The sequence below is a fragment of the Emericellopsis cladophorae genome, assembly GCF_022114955.1.
Source record: "Emericellopsis cladophorae strain MUM 19.33 chromosome Unknown NODE_34_length_249702_cov_121_792324, whole genome shotgun sequence".
In the NCBI taxonomy this organism is placed as follows: Eukaryota; Fungi; Ascomycota; class Sordariomycetes; order Hypocreales; family Bionectriaceae; genus Emericellopsis; species Emericellopsis cladophorae.
The window spans coordinates 97,584-122,257 of NW_026250959.1; the positions used below are offsets into that span (position 1 = coordinate 97,584).

A 24,674-nucleotide genomic window follows, 5' to 3' on the forward strand; every position below is an offset into this window, starting at 1 on the left:
GACGCGCAGATGTCGAGCGAGACTTCCAAGGTCATGTTGACGGACGGGCGCATGAGTAATGCCCATATCGGCCTTCGGCGTTGAGCGGACATGACTAAGCACGACGTCAGGCTGTCCGAACAAGCTGCTCCGACTCTCCTGCTGCTCTCAGACCAGGCAATTAGAAATACTAGTCATTATGAAGTAGGCTATCAGAAGCCAAAGCTATCGAGCAATGATCCCGCATCCGGCTCCTCAAACATGGTCGGCGGAGGTTGCGGCTTCTTGGCCGGTCCATCCTGCGGCATTCCCTTCTGCAAGAACCCACCATTCCTGTCGTCCACTATCAACGAGCTTCTCCTCCGCAGCAGCTTGAGAGGGTTGACCTCGCCGCCAAAGCCAGACGGCGCCGCCTTTTGGAACTCCCAGTTCCTTACCAGGTCCAAGCCGAGCAGATCGCATCCCATGCGGTCGTAGAGCTTGGCACTGTGCAGCACAAACTCCCATTCAGCCCTGGGGCTCACCTTGGATGCGCCGCGCAGTGTCGAGAACGTCTGTTGGCGTAGCTGCGAGTACAGGACAACGAGCGCCGGGTCGTCCGTCAGGTACAGCCGAGACTTGATGTCGGGCGATCCCGGTGTCTCGATGAGTGTATAGACTGGGGACTGAAGGGGCTGGTCAGCAGAGAAGATCAACAACCACTAGATCTGTAACCTACCACAAGAGCGCGCACTGCCATGTCTTTGCGGCCCAGCATCCAGAAAGCCCATGAAGCCATCCAGCGATTGCCTTCGCGTGCAGCCAAGGGGAGCACTGCATCCTGCAGGATCTTGTTCAGCACCGGTCCGCTGTCGCTTTCATACACACGCGTGATCGCAATCGCCAATTGCAGATCTTTGAGCTGATTGAGGCAGACATCGACTGCTCCGGTTAGGTCATCGCCCAAGAGGAAGAATGCCGCAGCATAGGCTGCAGGGTCGTCAGCTCACGCCATCATCACGCGTCGAGACGCACGCACCAAAACGACGCTTGCTCAGCAGCGCATACGCATTCTTCAGCGCGGCGCGCTTCCACTTGGGGTCCTCAAAGTTGTTGGCCAGGAGCTTCTGCGTCATGGCTTGCTCTTTGTTCCAGCCTGCCATGCGCCACAGGCCTTGCAAGACCGACTTTTTACGCAAGGCAAGGTAGAAGAGACTGCAGTCCACCGGGTTCTTCTCGTCACTTTTCGTGTACTCGTTACGGGCCATGGCCTCGAACTGTGCTTTCTGCGGTTGTTAGCAGATTCAAAAGTAGAGACGGTGGTCTGGACATCCTACCACGGCGGTAATGTCCGATAGCCACATGAAGATGCCGCTCTCGCGGGCGTGCTCCCAGAGCATGCTGCCATGATTCTGGCGGGACACAAAGTCCACTAGAATGTCCTGACTGGTCGAGTGATAGGCCCAATTGATTTCTCGCCATGACAGATGGATCTCGGTGGCTCGTCTCTTGAGCAAAGCGTGCTGTCGGAAGAAGAGCATGAACCTCGCCCCGTTCTCGTCCATGGACCGACGCTGACGCTCGACAAAGGCGGCGCACTCGACAATATCTGCCAGCTGAATTTGTTCATGGCCTGATAGCTGCGGGAGGCTGATCTTTGTCAATTTCTCGTTGACAGCCGCCGCTGTTTGTTCTGTGAATGACGTTTCCTCCTCTTCATCTTCGCCTTCTCCTTTTTCATCGAAAAAGTAGCCGTTGGGTCGCCCAGATTTTGCACTGGACATATCGAGGTCTGTGTAGAATTCCTCCATGCTCAAGCCGAGGTAGTCATCTAGCTCTTCGCCCTCAATGTGATACTTCAATATTCGGTGCAGGGCGAACAGCACACGTCTGACCAGCGCGCTCTTGCCAGCGAGGATGCATTGCGAGAGGAACTGTGGGTGAAACACCGACAGTGGGCCGTTGAATCGCTGGACTACTTCGAACAGATCCGTCGATCCATCCTTGCGGTGTGGCAGCCGCATCCATTCTGCATGCTGTTCACTTGGGTAAAAGTTGCGGTCATGGATGAACATTTGGTTGCCAGCGCCAATCACCAGGTGGCCATCGCTCAGCCATGTTGAATCGCCGATGGGATGCGGTGTCAAGTCGCGAATGCCAATCTCTCGTATCGGGGCCCATGCCGGTCCCTTGTTCAGGTAGTCGAAGCGCATCTGCGACAGCAGAACGACTTTGTACTGAAAGCCAACGGCGAGAATGGACTGTGAGTCGGGCGTTGAAGTCCAGTCTAGGTCTTGCACCACGTTGTGCGTCTTGTAATCCTCCTCAAACTCGAGGCGTGCTCCGCCAATATCCCAGATTGTGACCTGTGAGTGGGTTGCATTGGCAAGCGCTGCCTTCTTGAGCGTGCTTCCGCTGACCAATGCCAGCCCAGATATGCCAGTCTCTGTAGTGCATGTCGACAGCCACTCGACGTGTTGCTTCTCCAGATCAACACGTGCAGTCCAGAAATCAACTCGGCCCGTGTCGGTGTACGAAATAGCAACGTCGCCTGCAAAGACATCAAGAAACCCATGGGCAACGGGGGTCGACCCTGCCGGGTCGACTGGAAGCACGTAGGACAGGCCTTCGATGTCTTCCAGCGCAAAGCGACAGAACTCCTTGATCCCACCTCCCGCCATCGACATTGGATCGTCAAAGTAGCGCGGCAGACTGATCTCCCACACGATACCACGCCCCTTTGACGTGATTGTACCAATGTGGGCTGTAGTGTAGTCGCGGGTCTCCGGACGCGGCAGCACAATCAGACACAAGGGCTGACCATCCACCTCATAGGAGCATTGGCCAAGCGAAAGAGCACGCTCCGACCGACAGTCCCACAGAGTGACCGTTGTCGCCTGCAAGAATACCACGAAACGGCCCTTTCGCAGCACCGAGATGCGATGGATGCGACCTTCCTCGAGTATCGAACAGCGCCGAGAGAGTGTCGGGCCCGTCTTGTTCGTCCGCGACTGGGTGTGTCCCCAGACAATACTCTCCCCTTGTTCCGTGCGCGTCACGACGGCCTTTCCGCTAAAGTTGCGGACCATCTTCCTAATCGATCCCGAGTGGCCCGACCATATCGTCTCGAGTGACAGTCGACGATCGTTGGTGGTGGGATCCAGCAGATCCGCAATGTTAGTGGTGAATACGCCTATCCTGCCATCGAACGAATGCAACAGAATGTGCAGTCGACCACTTGCCTTGTCGCAATACGTCTGTATCTCCACGTGAGGCAATTGTCGCAACGACAGGAAGCCACTGAGAAACTCGAGTTGTCGCGACCGGATTTGTACAATGTTGAAAATCCCTGGTTTCTCCGCCGTGCTGCTATTGACGTCCTCGAGCGCCCACGCTGACAAGAGTCCAAGGCTGTCGACTGCGATACATATCTCAGGGCTCTTTCTGGCCACGGCCACCAGATGTTCCAGCGCGACATCGTCCACGACTGTGTCGTTCGTCATTCGATCCTGTACCGCTCGCTCGACCGAAGGCGTAAAGTCTCGGGAGTCGACGACAAAGGCAAGCTGCACATCCTGCGCGGCAGGCTCGCCATCTTCAAGCGAGGCTCCCACATTGACCTGGCCCCATAGCTGCCAGTGCTTTCCGTCGTGGGACTCGGTCGGTGTCCAGACCCTCACGGCCGCATCAATGCAGAACGTGTATAGAACATTGTCCACCGATTGATCCACATGAAAAGGCTTGCGCCATCGGAGGGAGCTGACAATCTCGGGATGTCGCAGATAGGTCATGTCAAAGCTGGCCTCGTCCGAACTATAGGCGAGACGTCGCCAGACTTTGGGCAACTTATCGTGGTAGCCAACGGAAGCAATGTAGGCCGAGTCGTAGGATAGCGAGGCAAACTTTACCGGGCTGGGGAGCTCCCTTTTCCACAGACACGCCGGCTCGCCTCGGGTCGAGTACAGCGAGAGCCAATTCGTCCCCAGTAGCAGCTCCTCGGAACCTCCCCAAGACAAGGCGCATGGAGAATCAGACACGGGGTGCGGAATGGCAAATGCCGCCTCGAGTGCCCACTTGAGAGCGTTCTCTCGCAGCCCGAATGGCCTGTATATGCGTACCTGCTCGGAAGTGCAGCTCGCGATCTTGCCGGTGCTCTCGTCGAGGGCGATCGCCTCTAGCGGTTGCTCGTCGTCATCGTAGATGGTTTGCAGGATCGTGCGCGGGTCGCTGAGGATGGTTATCGCGTTGCCCGTTATATATACCTGCGACAATTAGCTAAAGCGCGCGACCACTGTTGCCGTCCATACATTAATGTGCCTGCTGTCCCAGCAGCCTGTCGCCAGACCCTGAAGCCGGGATTGGGGCTTGCCCGGCAGGACTGCACTCATACTACCGGCCTCGCAGAAGAGATCGCATTGCCAGTGTATAGCTAGGAGGGTGCGGAAAGGACGTCAACCGTTGATGAGGGCCTAGAGACGTTATGCGCGAGCGTGCTGGGAGGGTGTCACGATGGAGGAGGATTGACCCGCATGTCGGCTTGACGCGACGTGACGCACTTGAAGGCTGCTAGCGCGGTGTTTTCTCGGGGATCCTACCCCCCTTTACCTGGGGAGACTGATGGCCATAGACTAAGGTACTGAGTAGCAAGTCACGAGATACAGCACAACACAGCGAGGCGCTTGATGCTTCATTCAAAACTTGAACATTTCCAGCGAGATCTTCTGACGCCACTCCTTCCCGAAAGTCACACGAGGGTATCCTGCCAAGTCAGGTGCTTCCAGTAGGCACGTCTGACCGTGTATCCTATCCAAAACGCCTACGCAATGCACCATTTTCTTTCCCCGTATCCGTTCATGCGTAATCACCGGTCATCGCTATATATATCAGGTGAGCTTTCCCGCTCTTCCCTCTCTCTTGTTGGTGATCGCCGAGTTGGCGACGCTGAGCGCCTCCGCTTGTAAGACTCGAACAGGCTTCGTGGCGGAGTTGGGCGGCGTTCTTGTTGCTCTGTCCTTGGTCCTGGCGTACTAAACAAGGGCCTCTGGGTGGACGCGAATCGAAGCGGGTGTTGAGCGCTTGCAAGCTGAGCCCGAGAGCCCGCATCGGCGGGCCGCGATGGCGTAGCAAGGACTGGCCTCGCCATGCTCGATTGCAACCTAGACTGGGCTGGGCGGTGTGCGCTCGGTGCTGCTCTTGGACGGATGGCAACCTCATTCCCAAAGATCTCAGGGGGTGGCCCCCTAGGTGTTGTCGAGGAAGCTACGTTTGGCGTCGCTGGGAGTAATCTCGGGAATCGCCTTGGCCCCTGTTCGAGCTGCGCACCACTGCTTGCGCCTGTCGGGCTGAGTAAAGGCGATGTACCCTCGTCTGCTTCTCTGAGGGGCGGCATTGTCCTTGCAAACATTCCACTCGCGGCCAGCTGAGGCTGCCAAGTCCCCTTGCTCGGGGTGTCCATACCATACTGGGCTGTTCGAGCGGACTGCATACGTGATGTGGTGTGCATCAGACTTGACCTTCCATGAGACGCTCTTGCAGGCGTTTGACGTGCAGCAATGGTTTCGTCCTGGAGACACTGTCCTCTCCACCGCTGGAAAGCCTTGTTCCGCGAGCTGCGAGCATAGCGCCTGCTGAGAGCAACAGCTGTATGGGCCTGGCCACCTTGTTGAATGGCCGAATTCGACCATGTTTTCTGGTAATGCGATCGCTTCTTGGAGATCCACGTCTCCCGAGCCACTCCATCTTGTTCTTGATGGTAGACCGCTTGTTCGCTCCAGCTGTTGAGGAAATTCACCGCGTGGCGAAGCCGCATTTGGTAACTGGTTTGTTGGTGCTCAATCGTTCGGCCGGCCCAGGTGTCTAGCATCGCCACCCTTTGCGCCTGCTCGTTAGTCGCCCGGATCCTCGACGCCCGATCGACTTCGTGTTGGTCGCGAGTGGCCGCAGCGCGCCACCTGTCAACGGCTGCAAGGCAGGATCTCTTCTTCTTCTCTTTGCTAAAGCGACGGTAGACCTCTTCCAACCTCTTCCTGAGCGTCGCTTTATCCTGTGCTTGCTGACGAGCCACCGTCCTTTGCACTATGTCCAGGAGCCGTGTAGCGCATATATATAGACGGGCGTTGTTGTTATGCCTGATCAGCTGCGCGCGCTGAGATATGCATGTGCGTGCATTTGATAGTACTCTTGCGCGCGCGCGCAACTCATAATGAGCAGCAACCGCACGTTGTCGTTGCACGTTGTCGTTGGCGCCGCGCTCCCAGAGGTCAAAAGTGCGGGTGGCAGAGACATATTCGTTCCTCCACTTGAAGGCTTGCGCCCTAGCCCGCAGATTCCAGAGATCGAATGCGTGGCTGGCCTTATCCATGAGGTAAGCTTGGCGATAAGCCTGAGCTCGTCTGCCAACTTCGGCCTGATCCCACCAGATCCTCAAGAGGTCGTGTGCCCTCTTCTCGAATCCCAGTTGTACTGACGCTTGTTGTCTGGCCGCTCCAAGCTCTGCCCTGCCTTGCCATCTGATCAAAGCATTCAGATTGTGCATTAAATGTCGATGAGTGTGAAGAGCGGCTTCCAGGCTCACGTCGTTGTCAGCGCGACGCATCCATCGCCTGGCAGTGTTTAAGCGTTCACGCACCGCGACCTTTTGGCGAGTGTCTGCCGCTCTGATAACACATCGCCACCTGTCAAGGACAGCTGTTACTTTTTTGCTTCTGTGCGAATTGTATGACGCCGAAGCGGAAATGCGAAGCTGTTCTTCGTTCTCCGCCACAGCTCGCTTGAGCTTCTGCGAAGCGGTGGCGACTCGAAGATGGTCCACCCCGGGCAGCCTTGAAGTGGGCAACTGGCTCCAAGCATGGAAGCAGCGGAATCGGATCATATGGCGTCGGGCCACAGCCTCTCGCTCAAGCCGCCGCGCTGTCTTGTCGGCCCAGTGGTTGAACACTTTGCTGGCAAGGAAGATTTCACGAGCCCGGGCTGCAATAGCTTGCATTCTCTGCTCTTCTGCTTGCGCGGCGGCCGTGAGCTTCTGCGCCTGTCTTGGTGTCTCCAATGGCTTGTTCGCCTTTGGTGACGGCGGCTGATTTGACGATGCTACCGCTCTCTCCAGTGACCGCCTCCACGTTCCTCCCACGTCCTGTGGAGAAGTCGCTTCTGTCGCTGCGGGCAACACAAGCGGCTTCTTCGTCGTCGGCGCATCCGGTCTTGTCCCTGCTGCTCCTGGGCCTTGCGCACTGGCTGCTTGCCCTTTGTGTTGCTCCTTGGAATGCCTCCACATATCCAGTGCCGAGAGTAGGGAACGACGTTGTTGCGTCGGTATCCTTGATTCAGCAGGTGTGCGGAATGGTTGTGGACGCTCGTCGAGCCGATACTCGGCCGTCGTCTCCTCTACTGGCTGCAGCTGTTGGAAAAGCCGGTCTGGTTCGAAATGGACGCCCTGCACTATGCCGTTGCTTGGAGCGACTGGAGGGTGAGATGCAGGAGCCTGCTTCCCATGTTTTGCACGAGATACTGCCTCTGGTTCCCTCGAGTGTCTGGCAGCGACAGCATCCCGCCATCGATTCAACGCATTGGTCGCAGCGACTTGTCTAGCGGCCTGAAGCGCTGCTTCAGCCTCGGGATCAGCATCAAAACTTGAATCGTCCCACGAATCTTGGATCCCATTGTGGTGATGCTGATTCGCAGGTTGAGTCGATTCAGGCGAACCAGAAGATTCCTTCGTTTCGTCCGACTCATATTCGGCGACAGTCGGTTTTGGCTGCTCAAATCTTCGGATCCCCACGGGCGGGACAGTGACGGAAGCAGACGTATCGCCCTTTCTGGCATCCAGCGGTCGCGTCGATTGTCCGTCGTCCTGGGACTGAGAGGAGTTGTGGAGGGAGGCTGAAGTATCGTCGCCAAATTCGAGGGCTATCCCCATGCAGCCCAGGATAGCCTGGAACTTGTCCCCCAGCGTCGCGTGCTCCTCCTCGCCCCCAATGCGGAAAATGAAGGCGGAGAAGTGCTTGTCCTCGTCGGGGTCGATTCCGTATTCGGGCAAGATGTCGTCGTATGCTTGAAAGAGCGCCGCGACTGGCAAAGGCTTTGGGTCGCGGCCATGATTGACGCGCTCTTCCGCAGCAGCAACAATCGAGTGTAGGATGGCGATTTCTGGAGAGGAGAGGTCAGAAACGATCGTGCGACTACCACTAAGTCTTGGTACCTTCGTTTGAGTAGTAAGGTTCCTTCACCGAGCGCGCCGACTCGGTGAAGCTTGCGCCTTCATCATCAGAAGGCGGAGCACTGTATTCTTGATTGGTAGAATAATCTGAAAATGCCACTGCCACAAGCGCATTAGCATGACTTTCTAGCTCAAAGGTCGTTCCACCCACTTGAGGCGTTCTGTGGACTCTGTTATCGATCCATAATCAACAGAGGCGTGTACGGGCGCGTTGCGCCATGCGCCGACTGCAATTGCTCTTGGAACTTGGAGCTCAAGTTGCGACGGAGCTACAGCCAAGATGAAGTTATTGCGTTGCGATGTCGTGTCCAAGATACCCAGCTAGGCGAGCCGAGTTGCAATATTGTCGTAAAGGAAGAGTCTGACTGCGCGTTCAGAATCGGATCATGTCGAGACACAATTATGAATGGACCATTCGAATAAAGAATGATTCCGCTCTAGGGCGCCTTGCGTCGCGTCCACAATGACAGCCGTCGCGAATTGAACGCACACGCCAGCGCGCGTAAAGTGAGTGGCTGGTGGGATGCCTCCTCTTAGATGCATATCACCCAGTTATGCACTATACCCTAGGCATTCACAATGGACTTCATCATCGACGTGGACTCATTCAAGCCATCAGTCGGCATCATTTTGACACGAAGATGAATCCTGCCAAGACGCGCCCGATTCAGAAATTCGCGGCCGCGACTTCAAAGTGCTCTGTCGAGGTATGTTTGATCTCCAGGATTTCCAATGGGCAGATCTAATATCTCTGCAGGCCGCTGCATATGGCAAATGTATAGTGGCGGACTATAATGCAGTGCACAAAGACAAGTGTGCCAAAGAGTTTATGAGGTTGAAGGACTGCTATCTGGTGAGTTTGCAAGAAGAATGCACCAAGCACGCACGTACTAACACGGTCTATCTGCAGCTTGCGTCGAAAAAGTAACTGCAAATATCTCTACATGGTATTCCCAACTGCCTAAGACTCTTATCTATCCCTCATAATATCATTTTAAGCGACCAAATGCAAATTTCACCACATCCTCACAGCTTCAGCAACCGAAGCGAGAACGTTGCCTGCTGCAGCTCTTGATCCTCCTCTGCGATGAGCCCTTCCGTGTCCGAGCCAGCCTGCTTGTCAATGGGCCGGCGCAGCGACTTCGCAAAAAACGCCCCTTGTGATGAGAACACTTCCTCCAGACCGATGCTCTCAGGGTCAGTGAGCACCTTGTACTCCATCTTGATGTCATCGGTAGGCTGTAGACCAGCCTTCTTGCGCAGACGCTGCACTCGGTTGATGACTTCACGGGCCAGACCCTCTTGGGCTAGCTCAGGGTGTATTTCCGTGTCCAGGATAGTCAGAACGTCGCTGTCCGTGTTGGTTTCGAGGTTCTTGGACGTCTCGTCCTCCTTCACGCCACGGCGCACAACCAGGTCGCCCTCCCCAAGAGGGATTCCATCAACCACGATGGACTTCTCCGTCTCGTAGGCCTTGCACTGGTCACTCGTCAGAGTGGGCAGTGCCTTCTTGACCCGGGCCAGATCCTTCTTCAGCTTCTTTCCCAACACGGGCCAGTCGGCTACGACGCTATACTGGACATTGTACTTGTTCTCATCCGACGTGAGCACCAAGTCGCGGATGTTAAGCTCCTCGCAGATGTATTTCTCCAGAGATTTGACGTCCTCCAGGTATTGGGGCTCACGGTGGATGACCACCAAGGTCTTGAGCGGGTGCTTCAGGCCAATAGCACGACGCTCACGCGATACACGGGCGAGCTCGATGACCTTCTGCATCCTGCCGAACCTTCGTTCAACGACGGGGTCGAAGAGCTCCTTGCGGACCTCGGGGAAGTCGAGAAAGTGCACACTACGAGCATCCTTGGCACGCTGCTTCTCGGGGATATGAGGCAGCAGCCTCTTGTAGATGTTGTCGGTCAGGAATGGTGTAAAGGGCGCCAAGCCACGGCAAAGCGTATAGAGCACCTCAAAGAGCGCGTTGAGAGCGTGAAGGGTGTCGTCCAAGCCACCCTCACCCTTGAGGCGGCGGCGGTTGAAACGAATGTACCAGTTTGTCGTGTTGTCGATGAGCTCCAGCAGACGGGGTACGACTGTGTACAAGCGGTAGACTGTGCCTTAGATCAGCTGCGTTCATCCACACCCGCAAAGGCCATCACTTACATTTCATCTCCTCGTTCACAAACTCGAGCAAGCTCTGACAACTGGCTAGAATCCAGCGGTCCATGACGTTGGTGTTGCTCGACTCCATGCTCGGATCCCACATGTAGTCGACGCCCTCGGCCTTCTTGAGAAGCGCTACCTGGCCCTCGAAGAATTTGTAGCTGTTCCAGAGAGGGAGGAGCACCTTTTGCACAACCTCCTTCACACCAGACTCCTTGAAGCGCAGGGGCTCAGCGCGCACCACGGGTGAGTTGATGAGATACAAGCGGAGTGCATCAGATCCGTATTTGGCCATGATGACGTTAGGGTCGGGGTAGTTCTTGAGACGCTTGGACATCTTCTTGCCGTCTTCGGCCAAGACAATGCCATTGACGACACAGTTCTTGAACGGAGCCTGGCCGAACAGGTGAGTTCCCATGACGACCAACGTGTAAAACCAACCACGAGTCTGATCCAGACCCTCAGCGATGAAGTCGCCAGGGAAGGATGCCTCGAACTTATCCACGTTCTCGAAGGGGTAGTGCTGACTAGCGAATGGCATGCTGCCAGACTCGAACCAACAGTCAAAGACCTCTTCGACACGCTTCAGGTCACCCTTGCCCTGCTTACTAGGGATAGTGATGTGGTCGATCTTGTCTCGGTGAAGATCGTTGATCTCCTCGGCATGGCCGCTCAGTTCGCGCAGTTCTTGCACGCTTCCAACGCAGACGCGCTCTTCGCCGTCGTCGCTGACCCAGATAGGGAGGGGAGTGCCCCAGTATCGGTTTCTGCTGACGTTCCAATCACGGGCGCCCGCGATCCAGTTGGCAAAGCGGCGTTCCTTGACAGCGGAGGGCACCCAGTGTGTCCCCTCGATGTTCTTCAGCATGTCTGGGACGACCTCAGGGATGCGAATGAACCACGAAGGTACAGCACGGTAGATCAGAGGAGTATCTGACCGTGGGCACATTGGGTATGAATGCTTCAGCATAGAATCAACGACGACACGGCCCTCGTTCTTCAGGTGCTTGATGATGTGCTTGTCTGCCTCCTTTACGTGCATGCCCTCAAAGTGACGGACGCGCGCTGTGAATTTGCCAGTGTCCGTGATTGGGTCAGGGGCCGGGCGGTTCTCCGTGACGATGCCAGCCTCCACGGCCACGTTGTAATCGTCCTCACCAAAAGCGGGGGCCTGGTGAACGATACCGGTACCGCTGTCGGCCGTCACGTATGTGGCGTTGAGAACCTTGAAGGCGACATCCTTAAAGTCCTCGTAGTAGTAGTCAAAGGGAGGCAGATACTTCCAGCCCAGCATATCCTTGCCGAGGATCTTACCGGTGATGGTGTACTTGGCCTTCTTGAGATCTTTGTAGAGCGTCGTCAGGAGGTTCTCCAGGATGATATATGTCTTGCCGGATTTCTCGTCCTTGACCTTGATGTACTCGAAGTCGGGGTGGGCGGCGAGGCCGAGATGCGAGGGCATAGTCCAGGGAGTCGTCGTCCAGGCAAGAAGGGCTGTGTCCGGGTCCTCAACGAGGGGAAAAGACACGACAATCGCAGGGTCGTTCACGTCCTGGTAGTTCTGGTTGGCCTCAAAGTTGCTCAGGGCCGTGGTGAGTGCCGTGGAGTATGGCATCACGCGGTACCCTTGGTAGACCAACCCTTTGTCGAAGAGCCTCTTGAAAGCCCACCATTCTGACTCCATGAAGTTCGGGTCCATGGTCTTGTAGTCGTTGTCAAAGTCGATCCAGCGACCCAAACGATCAATCGTGTGGCGCCATTCGCCCGCAAATCGCATGACAATAGCGCGACACTCGGCGTTGTACCTGTCAAGACCGTACTGCATGACGGCCTGCCTGCCCGTGACGCCCAGCTTCTTGTCAATCTCGTGCTCAATGGGGATGCCGTGGGTATCCCATCCGAATCGACGCTCGACGTGGAAGCCCTTCATGGACCAGTATCGGGGGATAATGTCCTTGATCGTCGATGCCAGGAGATGGCCGTAGTGGGGAAGACCTGTCGCGAAGGGCGGTCCATCATAGAAGGTGTAGCGAGGACGGCCCTCGGAGAGCTCGAGCTGACGCGCAAAGGCGCCGATTTCGCGCCATTGCTCGAGTACGGCCTCCTCTGCCTTGGGAAAGTCGATGGACATGGTGGGCGTTGGCTGGAGGTCTTTGCGGGGTGCCTCGTTGACCCGAAGGAGATCTTTGGGTGACGAAACCTTCGGAGGAACAGGTGGTACTTCCAGAGAAAGGCGCAACCTTCCAACTGTCCAAATTCGCGTTGAAGAGAGGAACAACGGCAAGGAAAAGATGGAAGCTCAATCACCAAGTTGGATGGAGGGGTTCTTTTTTCTACAGGCCCGAGTGAGTCGTGACTCAAGGTGGGGTGGCATGCCCACCCAAGGACTGGACGAGGCTGTTAACTTCATGTTGAGGGCACGCTGAGCTGAAGATGAGCAGTGAAATATTCGATTGTCTTGTTCTAGAACAGTTCATCTTATTTTCTACATCATCGTCACCATACCATGGTAATCTGCTACCGACCTCGTTGTGTAGAATCACAGTCTTCGCTTGACTGATAATGCGTTTCGTGCTGCCCCTCGTCAGGGTCCGAGCGCGGCGTGCTGAGTAGCCGCAACCAGTCTACCCCAGTATCGAAGGTCCTCTTCGGGGCAGATCTGGTGGAGTGGTACCTCCCTTCGATGCGTGTCTCAGTCGCGACGACTTGCGTCAATGCGCAGTCCACCAGCAACCCCAGCAACTGCATGGGAGTCGCGACCAAAACACCAAATGTACAGACTTACGACGTTGTTTGATCCTTTCGCAAGACTCTCTCGGTTAGACGCCTCCGTCATTCCGCCGCATCTGGAGCTTCAGCACATGGTCGATTTCGCCGCCTAGTTGTCGAATCCTCCATTTCGCACCCGTCCGCCCCAAAAACAGCTCCAGAGTCTGGAGGCCTAGATCCCCTCAATCCCAAGCTGCACCTGAGCACGGCGTATCACCATGTCGTTTCTCTTCGGTCGCGCAAAGTCACGTCCGACCGCAGATCTGGGCAAGCAAGCACGGGAACACATATCCAGACTCGATGGCCCAAATGGACCGGCCAAGGCTGAGGAGCTGGCAAGGGTGCTCAGTCAAATGAAAATCTTGTTGCAAGGCACCCAAGGTACATACCAAAGCCGTCACGACCGCCAAGATGCCACTGCTGACAACACTCTACAGAATCTGAGAGCTCTCCCGAACAGATCTACCAGCTTGTCACTGGCCTCATCGACGAGGACCTCCTCCACCTCCTCGCTGTAAACCTCTACCGTCTACCCTTCGAAGCCCGCAAAGATACCCAGGTCATCTTTTCATACGTCTTTCGATTCCGACCGGCTGCTGCGGCACCTAAAAGCGACCCACTGGCGTTATCTTATGTTGTCTGCAACCGTCCGCAGGTTCTGGTGGAGTTGTGTCGGGCCTACGACCACAAGGAGAGCGCGACCCCAGCCGGCTCAGTGCTACGCGAGTTACTCAAGAATGAGGCGGCGGCGGCCATTATTCTTTACGATGATGAAAACTTGCCCGGTTCCAGTAGCAAGGGGCTGAATGCCATTGACCGCGATCGGCCACAGAGTGGCAGGGGCGTGTTCTGGAGGTTCTTTGAATGGGTCGACAAGAGTTCCTTTGAGGTGGCAGCTGATGCTTTCACTACATTCCGAGTATGCCTATTCAAAGTCCTGCTCTTTCACCATGCTGACAGAAGACAACAGGAGCTACTCACCCGGCACAAGGAATTGGTACCTCAATATCTCAAAGTCAACTTTAATCTGTTCTTCGAACGATACAACAACGTCCTCCTCCAGTCCAAATCCTACGTCACAAAACGCCAATCGATCAAGCTGCTGGGAGAGATCCTCTTAGACCGGGCCAACTACAATGTCATGATTGCGTATGTGGAGAGTGGTGAGCACCTCAAGATATGCATGAACCTCTTGCGCGATGAGCGCAAAATGGTCCAATACGAGGGCTTTCACGTCTTCAAGGTCTTCGTGGCCAATCCCCACAAGTCCATTGCCGTGCAAAAAATCCTCATTATGAACCGAGACCGACTGCTCAACTTCTTGGCGCATTTCCTGGAAGATCGAACAGATGATGAGCAGTTCATCGACGAAAGAGAGTTCCTGATCAAACAAATCAGGAACCTGCCCCCTGCACCGGTACCGCCGCCTCAACGATGAGGCTGTGAGTGGTTCAGGGAAAAGGCTTGTGAATGAAGGCAGTCTTTGACGAAAGCTATGACTACGATACAGACTACGATACATTGACTTTCACTTGGCACTAGGCGTTTGGGAGTTGGGCATTTCCTCATACATATACTACATTACAGCGCAAGACCTTGAATTTCAGTGCTTAGACCCTATTTCGCAGATAATAGCATATAATCTATGTGTTGCCCAACGCCAGACCGCACGCGCCCGAAACGAAAATCCACACTACTCATTCATTCACGCATCCTCATTCAGCATGCGTCATTACACCCGTGGTTGCTTAGACAGCAGTACGTTGACGCTCTCCCGAGCGTTCTGGGTGGTCCAGACACTGTTGTTTCCGCCTCGCCTCCATTCATCGCTGTGGATCCTGTCGCCTCCTCCTTTGCTGGTCTCGCCCATGACGATGTCCAGGTCGCGCTTCTGCGAGCTCATCCAGTTGATGATGAAGTTGGCGGGATCTTCGCTCAGCGAGGTGAAGAAAGTGTGTTTGGCCTTGGACACCGAAACGGCCTGTACCAGCCGCGCTAGCTGATCGTCCAGTCCGTTCACATCTTTCAGCATGGTGGCATACTGAGGGTTGGTGAGGAAGGGCTGCAACACAGCCCGCAGAGGGTCTTCGACGGTGATTGGAATGTCGTAGACAGTTGGTTTGGGATCTTTGTGGAATTCTTCATCCACGCGAATTGTGTACTCAAGCTGGATCGGTGGAAGGGGGAGGAGGTGTGGCACAATGTACTCAGCCAACAGGGGAACATGCCCGGTATCCCGACCGACGACCTACAACATTAGCGAAGCTCTCATGTCACAGAATGGTCAGGCTTACCTTTCTAAGCAAATCGTCGCAACGAAAGTTGCGCTTCTCGTCGTCATCTTGCAAGCGGGCCATCCTGATGTATTCCCAGAGACCCATGACAGCCTCGTGCTGCGTCGCCTCCGTCATGTCTAGTACCTCAGCTAGCTCTGGTTTCAACTTGTACCGCTCGGGAGTCTCATGTCGCTGTAGGCTGATTGTGATGTTGACATTCTCGTCTCCGCTTCGCTTGAACGAAATGTCGTCAAAATCGGCCGCCGCTGGCAGCGCGACGGGATGCTGGTTGCGGGGAGCCGGCGGGTCGGGCTTCTTCCATTCAATGCTCTGTTCGTTGCTGTTCCTGTAGCGCGACGGGTCGAATTCGATATTCATCGCTTTGAAGAAATGGGAAAATCGTGGCTTGGGCTTGGTGGGTGTCTTTTTCTGCGCCGCAGGGCCATCCTCGTCCATTTTGTTACCATCGGCGTCCTTCCCTTGCCCATCCGTCTCTCCATCATGTGCGTCTTCGTCGTCGTCCAGCAACCGCCCCTCAATCTTGACTCGGTAGGTTGCGTCCATGTTTGGGGAGAAGTCAAATGCATCCACGTTCAGCCCATTCCCCTGCCAGACCTGGCCCTCGACCGTATTGCTGATCCAAATACGCATGGTTTTGGTGGACTTGGTGGGACGGCTGACGGAGTCCATGACGTCCATCCTCTTGCGTGTCATTGTCGCATCCAGGCGTCGTTCCACGTTTCGCAAGTCTTTGTATCGCTGAACTGGCTCTGGATCGATAATGCAGTCCGCGACTCCGTCTGGCAGTGTTTTGTCGGTCGGTTTCTTGCTTCGACGCTTCGCCATGTCGTTGGCCTGAGAGGCCTGTTGCTGTTGCTGCTGCAATTGCGCTTGCGTAAGCGGCACCTGAGGATGAGGGCCTGCAGACATCATTGGACCTGTGAAGAATTGTCAGCGCCGTGCTCTGTCGCTCGTGTGATGGCAGAGCTGGAAGTAGTACCGATGCCACCGCGGCGCTGCTGCTGTTGCTGCTGCTGCTGCTGCTGTGGTTGCGCTTGCCGTGGCGGCAACTGCTGTTGTTGCGCAAACGCGCGATACTGCTGCTGCATGCTGACCACGTGTTCCGCGACGAATTGCTGTGTGTGATGTGATTTGCGACTGACTGGCGCTGGATGGTACCACAACTTGAACGTGATGCCTGACAAGGATGCCGCGTCCGTCGCGTCGCATGGCGAAAATGTGTTGAATCACGTGACGTGTATGCCTCCCTAATGATTGACCTACCATAGGCAGGACACGACAGGATGAATGTGCCATCGGCATCCAATTTAGCTCCCCAAACACTCGTATTCAATATTCTCTAGTAAAGCTTCTACAATAGAGTCGTTAATGCGAGGGCTTCCTCCCCTTCTCACCAGTTGTATAGGCCAGTGATGCCACTCCTCAATACGTCCAACACGGCTGCGCTCTAGACAGCAATTAAAGCAAGATGCCAACATACTGCAAATGTACGACAATGACCGAAAGGAAGGTGGTCAATCTATATCACCGCTCCATTCCAAAGGTAGACAAACGATGCTTCGGGCTGAAGGATGTGAGCAAGAAGAAGAGAAGAAGCAAGTCATGATGCGCCCAAGTACGCCGCGCGCCATGCCGGGCAATGTGCCGAGTTTTCAAAATGCCGAATCGAGGCCGTTACGAGATTGTCGCTTGCTGAACCGATTACGCTTGCGTTCCGGGACAGGGCTAGGATCATCCAGGCTGGCCTGACTCTTGCCCAGATGACTGCGCCCATAGCGGTCACTGGTAGCGCCATACTGTTCGAGATTGCTGCCGCCTAGCCCAGCAAGAGTACCCGATGGGCTCGACATGGCGGACGAGTAGCCAGCTTCGCTGTGATAAGAGTTGTTGACGCTCTGGGACTGCATGATGGCATAGTCCCTGGCTCGTTCAATGCATTCGATCCACTCCTCGGCCGACGCTCTCTTGTCGTCTGAGCTCGTGGCATTTTTGTTGTCTTCGAACGTGTAATGGTTGCCGCCCTGTGATGTCAGAATCCGTGAACGTAGAATAAGAGTATGGGCTTGCTCACAGTGTCAACACACCAAACCAGTTGGCCCTTCGCGTCGTGCTGTGTCCTCCACGCGCAATCGGAACCCATCAAAGATAACTCTTGCTTGGTGCGTTTATCCTCTCCCCCGGCGGGCGCCATGATTATGCGGCCGCTCGACGTTATGATAACGAGACGTTGCCGCTTCTTAGTTGTGCTTCCACCGAAGAACCGAGATAGTTTCTTGTGTCCTTCTTCGCCTTTCCCGTTTGCTCCCGAGGGCAGGGGGTTCGAAACTACCATCAAGTCCCCGAGCTTCAGTATCCTCTCGTGCGGTTTCGTGAGCACGGGGGACCACTCGATGTCGAGCTGTGTAGGTGGCGGAAGCTCAGTGATGAGACGGGCCATTGACCTATTCGCGCCATTGGAGGGAGTCGGGTGGCTCGTTGGAGGTTGGCGATTTTGGGGCGCCTGTTGTGGAGTGCTGGCATGATGACCCCCGTTAAGTTGGATCACTGTTGGCTCAGGAGTTGGTGGCACATAGGGGCGAAGACGAGGTGCCTTGGAACGCCAAAGGCCCACGCCAAATGGCTGTCCATCAAAGAACTCGTGATTGCGGATGTGCTCAACTGTCAACCGGCGCGAAGGATCCAAGACCAGCAATCGCTCGACTAGGTCACGGGCCGCGTGGGGAAAGCCGGCAGGGAACTCGTATTCCAGGTTGACAATCTTCTGAAAGGTCAAGTACTCGCTGCCTGCTTTGAAGGGCGGTCGCCCTGCCAGCAATTGGTAGATGATGCAACCAAAGGCCCAAAGATCGCTGGCTTTGCAGGCACTCTTGTTTGTAAGTAATTCCGGGCTCACATACTCAGCCGTGCCCACAAAGGAAGCCGCGCGGCTGTCCTCCTCAGCCTCCCGCCTACCAGGGTCTGGCACCCCCCTTGCTGAAGCATCTTGCTGTTTTTGAGCTTCGCGAGGGTCTGGCAGTAGCTTGGCAGTTCCGAAATCTGTTATTTTTACGTGCATTGCGTCGTCGAGAAGGACGTTTTCCGGTTTCAGGTCGCGGTGAATGACCCCGCGCGAGTGCATGTATTCGATTGCGTCCAGGATTTGAGCTCCGTAGAAGCGGGTGCATTCGATGTCAAATGTTCCCGTCCTTTTCAAAACACCAAGAAGCTCCCCTCCATTGCATAGGTCGAGAACGTAGTAAAGAGATGCTTCATCCTGGAAGGTATAGTAGAGCCGCACTATACCAGGATGCTCGGTGAGTCTGTTGAGTGTGTTCTTCTCAATGTTGACATATTTGACCTTCTTTTCCTTGAGGATGTGTCGTTTCTCCAAAACCTTGATAGCGTACTCTTTCAGAGTCTGACGGTCAGTAGCCAGATAGACTGAGCTGTATGACCCTTCGCCTAGCACACGGCCAAATGAGAAATCACGGACTCCTTTCTTGACTTGCCGGACCACGGTTCGCCCGTTGGCATCCACTTCACGACGAATGCCTACAGCTGCGCCTCTTTCCTGCCATTCCGCACTCGTGGTGGGCATAGGGCCGTCCCCTGCAAGAGGCGGTGCCGAGCCTCCAGGCATCTGTGTGTATCCTCGACCCATCCCTTTCGAACTTCCTCGTGGCGGCAGAGCTCTATTCTGCGAGGCGACCGATGACTGCCGGGGTATACCATGTGGTTCATATGCAGCGCTTTGGCTGTGTTGTCGTGAGGGGACGCTGTCTGCTGTTGCGTATCTAGACAGCTCGGGCTGCGGTTGCGGTTGCGTCGGCGTGGTTTCGGGGAGCGACTTTGCCAAGAGACCACCGTCGCTGGTCAAAATAGCTCCCTCTGTCGTCTTGGGCGTGTTCGCACTAGGATCTGATGCGTTCGAGGATGCCTGCGCAATGTCGTCGGGATTGGCTATGCGCAGCCCGCCCAGAGCTTGGGACAAGCTCAGGTCCCCGCTCATGGTGCTGACTGTTGTAAAGAACGAGCGGCGGCTCGACTACGCGAGCTGTTTATGAAGTCGGCAAGGTGGTTGAGGACGAGGCGGTAAACGGTCGGCCGATCACATGGAGGTAGGGAGGTTTGACAAGCTAAGGTTCAGCTCGATCATTATCTTGCCAACGACCGAGTATGAGGACAAGGCGCGTGCGTCATGAATGACGATGTCGATGGATGAACAAAGGAGAACACGGGTGCTTTGGCGAGTTATTCGATAGTCCTAGGGTGGACGCGTAGAGAATTGAGCTCGTTTGGTTGAGTTTGAGGTTGCAATGGGCAGCAAAGGGTCGAGTCAGTGCGCCAGGAGTTGGAGATTGGACCTCGCGCTGACCGGAGCCTGACTTCGCTAGGCCCCGATCTCCCCAGGATTGTAGTGGCGATGCTGGTAGAGGCTTCTGCACCTGTAAATGGAACTGACTTGCTAGAATTCAATACTTTGTCCTCGCGGCACGTAGGAAATGCGCGTAAACGTTCATTATCGCTCTACTAGACTACATTGATGCACGTACTTTGCTCACGTCTATACCGAGTATCTACTAACAAAGCTTGAAATGACATTATTAGCGCGTGTTAATCCTGCCCAGTTGCCCGAGGTCGTGGGGGCTGCCTACCCTGCATTGTATGGTGATGCTCAGTCCTGAGACGCCGCGACACTCCGAACAAGCATCAATCCTAGCTCTGGGACTTCTCCATCAGGCGTGTAGTTTGAAGGAAGTACTAGTACTGTTGGGGTGCACCATCTGGAAGGTGTTGTTGGTACTTAGGAAGGCGCTGCGGCAACCAGCACCTATTTATCGCAGAAAAGCAAACCATGTCATTTCGGATCTTTGTGAGCATCTTCTCCCACGACGCATTCAGAATAGGCATTTAACTTTTCGCCAGCCTCAGTTGGTACTCAATTATGCCAGTGGAAGTAAACTGCCGCGGGCGTGTAGAAGGCAAGGTAAAACTAGTAGCTTGCATACTAGTTCGGATCGAGGACTATAATTCCGCTGAACCCAAAGCTCCTGTTTTTCAAAGGGAGAAGTTACTGCCGCACTGCAGTGAGATATTCCACAGTACTGGGTAAGTGTCTGAGGTAGGTACTTGCCTTACCTTAGGAGTAGATACAACCGTCCTGGAAGGAGCCTCATGGCTGCACCACCTTCCCAGTCACGAATTCCCAGGTTTGCATTATCAGACCGTTAGTTCAGCGAGGCGGTAGCTCTGCCACACCATCCCGTTGGTCTGATCTACAACGTCAACATGCTTCGTCTGCCCCCAACGACCTTGAGCATCACATCCGGAGATGTTCAGGCAGTAGGCCTCAAGAGACGTTCCTGTAAAATTCACCAGGCTTTGGCAGGGGATGGCGGTCCTGCACTAATGACAGACCTGCCGGATGACATGTTTGGCAGTTCTCTCAGAGGGTCGACGCACGACCTGGAAGCTGAAATCGGCGGAGACAATGATGCAGCCGGTAGGCACGCACTCCTTCGTTGAGAATAGACGCTGATCTGATGCAGGCCCGACGGGCGCGGTGGTAGATACCGGTACAATGCACGTCATGATCGCAGGACGTCGTATAGCAGGGAAACCGCTGATCTCAATCCCGCCTCCATTGATACCGCCTCCAATCTCGACACGCTCTCGAACCCTAGGAATCGTATGCCCCCGAGTCAAGTGAAGCATTGCATGTTACTAAACAATACAGGCTGAGCAGCATGAACAGACACACCTGGAGAGTTCTGAGAATTCCGAAAATGACCAAAGCCTGCCCTCTGCGCTGTCCGCATCGTGGACTGTCGAACTTCCTCACAGGAGATTGCATGGTGACCGACCAGCCTCACAACTAGTATACAACGACTCCATTCCCGCGCGGTACCAGCCTCAGACACCGAGAGATTTATCAGCAACTCAACACTGGACGAGCCGAGACGGGGCGCGAACGATGCCGCCTCGACGTACAGACCCTGCGGACTTTGTGAGTCCTACGGTGGGCCGTGCGGCGTCGTCGGTCACAGGAATTCAGTCCGAGGATAGCATCTGGTTTCGATGGCCTTCCGGACGGTGGAGAGAACACTGACGAAGGAATCATGCTCCGCCAAGCTTGATAAGCTCGAGTTGTGAACTTTTCTTTTTCAAAGGAGCAATCACCAGTAATTATCAATACCTAATGACGCTTCACAGCATTTGGCCTTGCGGCTAATCAACGGCTGATCTAATCCGAGCCACAAGTCGCATCAAGTATCATCCGAGAAACGGCACGTGCCCGAGGCCGGATAAGGCAAGCAGCGTTGATCCCTGCGGGCTCCAAGGGTCCAACGTGATTGGCTTCTGTCGACCTGCGTTTGCATATTGACGAGGCGCTGCCCTGGCGCACTGTGTCGACTGCTAGCGCTGTTCCTCGCAGGAAACCAGAATCTGATAGCAACGGTGCATGGAGGCCTTGCTCTTGCTAACAGAATCCATGTACCCTGAGAGCCCACCCGGTCTGGCTACCCCGGGTTAACCGTGCGCCGTGGAATCGCAATCCGACAACCTTCCAGTCGCGATCAGCCAGCCAGAGAGGCTCCAGTTCGCCCTCTCTCGGTTCCTCCGTCTCGTCTTTCTCTTCTTCGAGTCTCTCCCCTTCCTGTAAACTTTCCTCTTTTTCTCCAGCCAATCTTACCCACACCACTCCCCATTAGCCACTCTTATCTTTCCTCTCTTGTAGCTGTCCGCGACGTTGTGCCTGTTCGCTCCTTGCTCAGCCTACCCTCTTACACGAGTCTCACAAGTACACTCGCCAGAACCGCCATAACCTCACCAGCACCACCACCACCTCAGCCCAATCTGGGGACCGACAACCATCACACCATCAATACCTCAGCGAACCTAGGCCTTTCGATTGACCCTGTGTCACCAAGCTATCAGCTCCGGCCATTGTTGGTTTGTGCGTACAGCGGCATACTAATCCTCATTTCATTACAGACACCGTCGACCCACATCAGTCATGTCCACCTTTGGTCGTCAGTCTTCAGACTCTGCGCCAGTGCTTTCCATGCCACCTCAACCTCTCCTTCAGAATCCCTTTGGAGGCGCGGTTTTCACTCCCAGTTACCCTGCACCAGAATCACACTACACCTCTGGTTTTCCCCCAGCGGCGCCCACGGCCAGGAAACGCTCACGCGACGAGGCTGCCGTCAATCTTGAACCCGATGCGCCTTCCGCTCCCTTAGAGGAAGAGTCCGAGGAAGGATGGACGCTTGGCCCGGGCATGACTCTCATCAAGCCGAACAAAGGCTATGTTGCAGACGCGGCGAGTCAATCTGGTACCTGGCTTGAAGAGCGCAAGGCTGCCGATGAGGAGGCACGCCTCAAATTCGAGCGTGATCAATTGGCCGCGCGCAGCAAGAAGCTGCAGCGTGTAGACACCAGTGATCCCACTCTACTGCCTCTCACACCAGCGGCCTCTGACATTACCTCGTCGCCCCCGAAAGCAGCACCCGTCGTGGATGACTTCACCGTACACCTCGGCATTGGGTGGCGCAAGATCAGCGACGACGAGCACATCCAGGCGGCTGCCCGCGGCTGGGCGCGTTTCATCGAAAAGCACTATCCTGTGAGCAATGCGCAAATTCGCCTCGAAAGCAAGGGCCTCGAGTCTTATCTCGTCGAGTGCAACGAAGGCTTCTTCCTCTTCGCAGAGGACCTTCGTCAGGGGCGCCTCGTCAGCACCAACATTGAGGGCGCTTTCCGCAACTTGCAGTCCTCGCCGCCCGTGTTTGACGGTGCGGATACCCTCAAGGCTGTGGAATCGCCCCCGCCCATGACGTCGCAAGCGGAGCTACAGTTGGAGGCGCAGATGCACCTGGATTAAGACTCTTCTTTGACTTCCTCGTCCTTTTATCGTGGGTTCAGGGTTCAATGGGCTTTGGGTGACGTGATACGCGCTAAATGCATGACTTGGGATGGGACGTGACTGGAAAGGGGTGGCACTGGGACATTGGCGTTTGGGTTTTTGACAGCAGACACTGAGGCAACAAAACTCTAGCGGGATGATTTGTCCCTGATATTTCGTAACGAAACAAAAGCGAACTGAATTTCAAAAAAAAGAAAAATCAATGTGTAATGTTGCGTTAGGTATGCGTGATTGGGACTGCAATCTTCTAATTAATCGTTGCCTGGACACTGGTGCGGTACGGTTCTTCGGACTGAAGGCTCCGATATGGACAAGTAGTGACAGGTGTAGGGTAGCTAGACTACCTGACCACGGACAGATCATCCATCCTCCATCATCGACGCCATTAACCAGCCATCATTCCGCACTCCTTCTTCAGCCGTCGCTGTCATGTCGAATCCGAACCAGCTCTTCCTTCTCGCCGACCACATAAAGCTCTCCCTTCTGGAGCGCCAGCGCGCCCAGACACTACACCTCGACGACGCGGGTGGCTCCAACCAAGATAGTCACATCTCCCGCTCGCTGGATCAGTTGCGCGACGGCGTCACCTCCCTTGAGGAGGAGAAGAACCGGCTACAATCAGGCGGCGAGGATGCGTAAGTCAAATCAGAAGCGCCGCGAAACATGGCGCCTGTCCGCGACCGTGACGGAGATGCTAAACATGCGGTCCATCTAGATCCGCCATTACCGACGCCCTCCCGTCTCTCCAGAAGCAGCTCAACGACCTGACATCGCAATTCCACGGCTTCGCGAGCCCTTCTGCAAAAGAGACTCTCACGCATCCCAACTCAGCCACTCTCACCGAGGATTTTTCGCACGCATCGTCCACTGAGCGCAAAGCCTCCAAGACTGTGCGCTTCAGCGACACCCCGTCGTCCCCATCGCGGGAGCTGTTCGGTCCGTATCACGACGATCCCGAGCCCGAGAACCACGGGTACGCGGACCATGCGCAGACGCTAGACAACCAGCAGCTCCACCAATATCATTCGCAGATTCTCGATGATCAGGATGAACAGCTCGACCGCTTGGGTGAGAGCATCGGACGGCAGAGGGACTTGAGCATGCAGATTGGCGATGAGCTTGATTCGCACGTCGCTATGCTCGACGAGGTCGAGAGCGCCACCGACAGGCATCAGAGCCGGTTGGACCGAGCCTCCCGGGCCGTGAACAAGGTCGCGAGGAGCGCAAGCGACAATAAGCAGATTACGGCCATTGTGGTGTTGATCATCATTCTGGTACTGCTAATTGCTATCTTGAAGTAGACAGCGTGCGAGACTTGGGGTACCCTTGCGAAGCGCTTTTGGCATTTGTTCGGCGTTGGTGGCTGTTCCGT

General features: G+C 55.3%; 7 protein-coding genes across 7 annotated transcripts; 3 read left to right on the forward strand and 4 right to left on the reverse strand.

Moving 5' to 3' along the window:
* Positions 1-191: 191 nt before the first annotated feature.
* J7T54_005408 (Regulator of V-ATPase in vacuolar membrane protein-like protein) lies at positions 192-4,346 on the reverse strand (the record flags this gene model as incomplete). Its single annotated transcript, XM_051507625.1, has 5 exons — positions 192-644; positions 698-948; positions 998-1,235; positions 1,296-4,220; positions 4,266-4,346. 5 exons carry the CDS (start codon positions 4,344-4,346, stop codon positions 192-194), a joined length of 3,948 nt encoding a protein of 1,315 aa, XP_051361162.1.
* Positions 4,347-5,198: 852 nt separating this feature from the next.
* On the reverse strand, positions 5,199-12,461 carry J7T54_005409 (Isoleucine--tRNA ligase; the record flags this gene model as incomplete). The annotated part of the gene is made up of 5 exons (XM_051507626.1): positions 5,199-5,377; positions 5,446-8,100; positions 8,153-8,232; positions 9,213-10,278; positions 10,331-12,461. The coding sequence occupies 5 exons, from the start codon at positions 12,459-12,461 to the stop codon at positions 5,199-5,201; spliced, it is 6,111 nt and encodes a 2,036-aa protein (XP_051361163.1).
* Positions 12,462-13,317: 856 nt separating this feature from the next.
* J7T54_005410 (Conidiophore development protein-like protein) lies at positions 13,318-14,537 on the forward strand (the record flags this gene model as incomplete). The annotated part of the gene is made up of 3 exons (XM_051507628.1): positions 13,318-13,480; positions 13,537-14,018; positions 14,070-14,537. 3 exons carry the CDS (start codon positions 13,318-13,320, stop codon positions 14,535-14,537), a joined length of 1,113 nt encoding a protein of 370 aa, XP_051361164.1.
* A 294-nt stretch (positions 14,538-14,831) lies between these two features.
* On the reverse strand, positions 14,832-16,484 carry J7T54_005411 (SWI/SNF and RSC complexes subunit-like protein; the record flags this gene model as incomplete). The annotated part of the gene is made up of 3 exons (XM_051507629.1): positions 14,832-15,347; positions 15,394-16,313; positions 16,376-16,484. 3 exons carry the CDS (start codon positions 16,482-16,484, stop codon positions 14,832-14,834), a joined length of 1,545 nt encoding a protein of 514 aa, XP_051361165.1.
* Positions 16,485-17,048: 564 nt separating this feature from the next.
* J7T54_005412 (Serine/threonine-protein kinase-like protein) lies at positions 17,049-19,384 on the reverse strand (the record flags this gene model as incomplete). Its single annotated transcript, XM_051507630.1, has 2 exons — positions 17,049-17,417; positions 17,468-19,384. 2 exons carry the CDS (start codon positions 19,382-19,384, stop codon positions 17,049-17,051), a joined length of 2,286 nt encoding a protein of 761 aa, XP_051361166.1.
* Positions 19,385-22,393: 3,009 nt separating this feature from the next.
* J7T54_005413 (uncharacterized protein) lies at positions 22,394-23,260 on the forward strand (the record flags this gene model as incomplete). The annotated part of the gene is made up of 1 exon (XM_051507631.1): positions 22,394-23,260. The coding sequence occupies one exon, from the start codon at positions 22,394-22,396 to the stop codon at positions 23,258-23,260; it is 867 nt and encodes a 288-aa protein (XP_051361167.1).
* Positions 23,261-23,731: 471 nt separating this feature from the next.
* Positions 23,732-24,603, forward strand: J7T54_005414 (syntaxin 8; the record flags this gene model as incomplete). Its single annotated transcript, XM_051507632.1, has 2 exons — positions 23,732-23,937; positions 24,018-24,603. The coding sequence occupies 2 exons, from the start codon at positions 23,732-23,734 to the stop codon at positions 24,601-24,603; spliced, it is 792 nt and encodes a 263-aa protein (XP_051361168.1).
* Between the last annotated feature and the right edge of the window lie 71 nt (positions 24,604-24,674).